General features: G+C 41.2%; 1 protein-coding gene across 1 annotated transcript in view; it reads right to left on the reverse strand.

The window, feature by feature from the left end:
• abca2 (ATP-binding cassette, sub-family A (ABC1), member 2) overlaps positions 1-5,123 on the reverse strand; it is a 151,562-nt gene that overhangs the window by 98,766 nt on the left and 47,673 nt on the right. Inside the window, exons 7-10 of the mRNA XM_017303181.1 lie at positions 3,971-4,084; positions 3,601-3,759; positions 2,940-3,161; positions 1,865-2,208 (exon numbers count right to left, since the gene is read on the reverse strand). Of these exons, the coding sequence (XP_017158670.1) occupies positions 1,865-2,208; positions 2,940-3,161; positions 3,601-3,759; positions 3,971-4,084 (839 nt within the window). The remainder of the gene's footprint in view (positions 1-1,864; positions 2,209-2,939; positions 3,162-3,600; positions 3,760-3,970; positions 4,085-5,123) is intronic.

Raw genomic sequence — 5,123 nt, forward strand, 5'->3', positions numbered from 1 at the left:
CTTCAGAACAAACAGGTCATGATGCTGGGCTACTGATTATCCCTCTATCTGGACACAGGATCAATAGAACCAGTTTAAAAGCTAAAATGAATGGTTATATGCCAGACATGGAAAACTGGGATGCTCTCCATGCCATGATGTTCAGAATTTAGGTCTCATGGCATCTCAAGGTGTCAACATTGCAGCCAGTGGGCTGAAGGAAATACAGCTTTATTTTGTAGCAATTCAAGAGCTAACCAGCTTTTATCACTTTGCAAAAAAATTTATCAGCGCGGAAACTCCAAAGCACACAAAGCAGCTATATATATATATATATTTTTTTTTTTGTTTGTTTTTTTTTGTTTGTTTGTTTGTTTGTTTTTTTTTGTTATAGTACCTCCAAGAATTTAAAAATACTTTCACCCCTGGTTGTGCCTGCTGCTAGCATGTGCTTGTTCTAAATGAAAATTAGCGCGTTCTTGTTTGATTTCCAATTTTGACTTTGAATGATTCACTTCCTGCTAAAGAGCCCCCTGGTGGTTGAAGAAAAATACACAGAAAAGCTGCATGTTCAAAGTGTAGGAAAAAAGTAGCAGCTTATAGTCCGGAAAATACGGTAGATGAAATTTGATCATTTCCATGGCACACCTGACGATCACTCATGGTACACTAGTGTGCCGCGGCACAGTGGTTGAAAAACACTGCTTTAGTGAATGCCTCATCATTTGGAGCAAAGGCTGCAGCTAAAAACACTTCTAACATCAACATGTGAAGACAGGGGTCCCAAAACCTTTTCCTGTTAGGGCCACATAGCTTTTCCCTTCTCTGGTGGGGGGCCGGAGTCAGTTTGTAACAGAAAAAGTGTTACACGTTTATCACCTGCGCTGGCGGAAATTGTTGAGGGGGGGCGCATAACTCGATTGATTTTTACCCAGAAAGCACATGGGCAAAAACCGTTAGTGAAACGGTCACTGGGGCTGACTAGTATATATTACATTGAGGGAAAGTAATTTAAGTAATTTTAACATATGAATTCCTCATAYGTTAACATAAAGGCTCGTTTTGAAGCATAAGCTGCTACTTACAGGCATTGCTTGAAGAACTCGACCTGAAATGCGGCGTTCATAACARACACGTGTTCATCTGCTCTACCGCTAGCAAACAACCGTACTGATTATATAACATAAAAAAGTCAAGCAGTTCCCTAAAAGTCCAACAGATGGCAGCCATGCAAAACAAAACACCCACAGTTTACAGGACACACTTCCTGCTAAAGAGCCCCCTGGTGGTTAAACCGGAAAATACAACATATGAAAAAAAAATCTAAATGCTCTCTGGTATTGTTCAGGGGGCCGGACCAAATGTGGAGGCGGGCCGGATCCGGCCCGCGGGCCGTAGTTTGGGGACCACTGTGTGAAGAGCTCAACACTTTCATCAGCACAGTATAGCTCTGACCTGGGGATTATGCAAAAGATGCTTAGTAGGAGATTTTTGTTTTTAATTAAATTTGAACCAGATGAAGCTAAAACAGAAACTTGAAGAGTTTTGGGTGGAAAATATTAAAGTAATTGCTCATTTTAAATACAAAATCTTTTGGCTTCCTTACAGGTCTGAATGAACTGTTCTTTAAGCAAATGGCCTTTTGCTGAGTCTATGCTTCAGTTAACGAATAATAGATTGCTGAACTAGCTGGTGACTTTCCGGTAATTGATTTCTTTTATTTCTTCTTTTTTTTTTTTTTTTTTTTTTACCTTTTTTGACCCAGTTTTAATTTCTTAACTTAGACATTATTCCAAAACCATAAAACTGCATTAGTATAACATAATGTTATCTGGTCCTGCTCTCAGTCGGAGCTTTCACTGACTCACGTTGAGATTTCACCCACCTGTTGTTCCCACACAGAATGGGCTGCAGTCCTGCCCACAGCTGAACAAATGCTGAGAACTGAGAGTGAGGATTCTCCTCCCCCTCCTTCTTCCCTCCGCCCTCCACCCCTTCCTCTCCGTCTTCTCTGGGAACATCTGTTGTGTTGATGCTCCATGTGGTGGCGTTCAGAGGCCACGTTCCGTTGATCGTGGATACTGGGTTTTGCCCGGCGCATGCTCCTTTGGGCAGGAGGCGAGCCAGTCCAGACAGCAGGTCCACGTCCTTCAGGAGCCTCTCCACATCAGCCAGGTCCTTCAGCAGGGCACCCAGCTGGGACTGGGACAGGGGGGCCACAGGGCCGGCCTGCTCCACATGAAGATACAGAGTCACACTTTGGTCACTTAAATTAACATTTAAAAGCCAATAAAATGTTGTTTTTTCTTGGAGGAGAATTGCTTTGTTCTGTTACTTTTTACATGATGCAAAAATCTATATTATTCTTCTGTTACATTTAAATAGTTTTTTTACTCAATAAAATCAGGACAATCAGGGATTGCAGACTGATCTCTTCATCCATTCCATAAGCCTGACACTTTCTTAAATGAAACTGTGTGTCACACAATAACATTGATTTGTGGACTGAGCATCTATTGAGGTCAGAAAACTCCAAAGCTTTTCCCTTCACACAAACAGAAAACAGAACAGCTTTTTATCCATATTAATTCCTTAACTTTAACATAAAGTGAACCAAAATGTGCATGTAGCTCTACATTCAGATGATTGTTGAATCAACATTGCTATAGAGTCAGTAATGCTTGAAACACTAATGTTGATTCAACCACTTTCAATTTCGTTTCAATGTCCGGCTTCAACGTGGATTAAATGTTTCTGCCTAATGCTCTTTCACTCATATTTTGCTATCTGGGGTGTCTTGTAATGTAACATCAGATGCTAATATATTTTAATTCACAGAAACATGCATGTAATTGTCAGATTCTTTAAACTGACTAAATCTTCATTCAGTTCAGTTTGTTAGAATAGAAAAGCATTCATTTAATTTCAAAATCAGTCCAGTTCTAACAGACAGGAAGTACCTGGTCAGCAACACTTTGAGTGTTAATCTGCTCTCGAAGCTCCTTGCTCAGCTGTCTGAAGCGCTCTGACCTTTGACCCTCCTCTCGGCTGCACATGAGGCTGTGATATGCCTGCAGTGCAGTCTGTTGCTTCTCGGGAACCAGCAGAATCTTCCTGAGCTGAATGTCGCCACGCTCCCCACAGGTCAGGAACTTCAGCATGGATCCAGTCAAGAGAACTCCCTGGAAAAACATTTGATCTGCTAGCAGGTAATGTAGAAAATAATCACACATTTCTGTGTGGATCTGCTCTGTCATGCATGCTCTGCATGAGGGATTGCTGTAAAGTCAATGACAACTCAAGTGATTGCTGCTGCTAATTTATTTAAGAAAAGGTGGAAACCATAGATTACATATTTGGAACTGACAGCGTGTAAATAATTTTGTGTTCAACTAACATATTTACCTGTCAATATCTAGACATAAGTTCTATGAGGTATATCGTCCCCTTATCTGATTTATTTTTATATTATTGAATATGGGAACAAAGTGACAGAGAAGCCCAGTTCTGTTACTCATCTATCCACATAATTACATTTTTAGCAGTAAAGAAATTATTTTGGTAAAACCTGGTCTCACCTCTAGGTGAATGAGGGAAATGCATGAGAAAAGATGAGCATACCTCCAGCTCCTGGATGCCCTGAAGCTGCTCGGCCCGGCTGCCAGAGGCGGCCGACAGGCCCAGCGCCCAGGATATGATCTGGACCACAGCCTTCCTGTTTGCTGCTCTGCCTGGATCTTCACCTCCATCCATACTCTGAACACCACCCAGCAGCTTCCCCTGCAGCACCAGGTGATGGAGAGGTGCTCATGAAAAGCATGCATTGTTGAGGTTTATTTCACTCTGGCATGTAATACGAAAGAATTAAAAATGAAGAACTCTTCATCATGATCAGAGGAAAAACTATTCTCAAGTCCATTCAGTGAAGCGATACAAAGCAGCTAAGACTGTTCTTCTCCCATGAGCCGGACCTTGATGATCTGATGCTCACCTTAATCTGCAGAAGCTTGTCTGCAGGTTTCTTACTCAGGATTTTTGGCCCATGAATCCAGCTGGTTGGCCCTCCACTGTCTCTGAGGGAACTATCGAAGATCAGTCTGTACACCTAGAGCGGCCATACAGAGAGCAACAATGATTTGTACTGAAGATGGCAGCAACTCTTCAGTTATTCATCTTTATTATGGATGGATGGCGTAACTGCCATCAAATCAGAACAATAAAAATTGCATATCAGCATTCAATAAGGATATTCCTTCACAAAATAAAAAACATTTGATTCCCTTTATTTTTTCTGGCAGCAGCTGTCTACTGAAGATGTTCTGGTGCTTCATAGAACTTTTAACGCCATGCCCTGCAAGGTTCTCAGACGCTTTGGAAGAGAGACAAGACAACAGCATCACACATCCATCCTCCAACAGGTGGAGGTTCATCCTGGTTTAACACACAGCTACATCAGTGGTGCTGAGCTGCTCTTCCACATACTCAGCTTTGCTTCTCCAGTGTTTGGTCCAGCCATGAGGCTGAGAGAAATGGCTCTCTGTGTCACCTCATATTTAAACCCCAAAGAAATAGAAAGTCATGGATTACAAACAAGAAGTTCCTATAAATTTTGATCAATTTAAAAAATAAGTATGATTTAAATTAGGAACACTCTTAGGTTACATTTAATTTAAAGGATATCAGAAAGCCTTTCACTGATTGTTTTGCTAAAACATTTATTTCTTCACATGAATTTTTTTCCTCACAGAATAAATGTATTCAAATTAGAGTTTGAGTTTTTATTGCAGATTTTGACACTCCCATTTTCAGGCTTTTTGGCTCCAATAAATGCCACATGTTATGCAGCTCTAATCATAATGCTGAACCATTTCAGCTGATTGGGATTAAAATATAGTTTTATCACCTGAAGGAGAAATTCACAGTATTAAAATGACTAACTTTGTTTCTAAAATTTCTACTTCACACACGTTACAGACACTAAATGTTCCACTCACTATTTAAAGTAGCGGTTCTCAATGTGGGCGGTACCGCCCCCTAGGGGGCGTTCAGAGGACGGCAGGGGGCGCTGGCGGACATTTTTACAAAAGGGGGGCGCTGGGATTCCTTTGGGGGGCATTTGGTTGAAGGTAAACTTTACACCTTAA

This window comes from Poecilia reticulata, unplaced genomic scaffold, assembly GCF_000633615.1.
Source record: "Poecilia reticulata strain Guanapo unplaced genomic scaffold, Guppy_female_1.0+MT scaffold_196, whole genome shotgun sequence".
Classification (NCBI taxonomy): domain Eukaryota; kingdom Metazoa; phylum Chordata; class Actinopteri; order Cyprinodontiformes; family Poeciliidae; genus Poecilia; species Poecilia reticulata.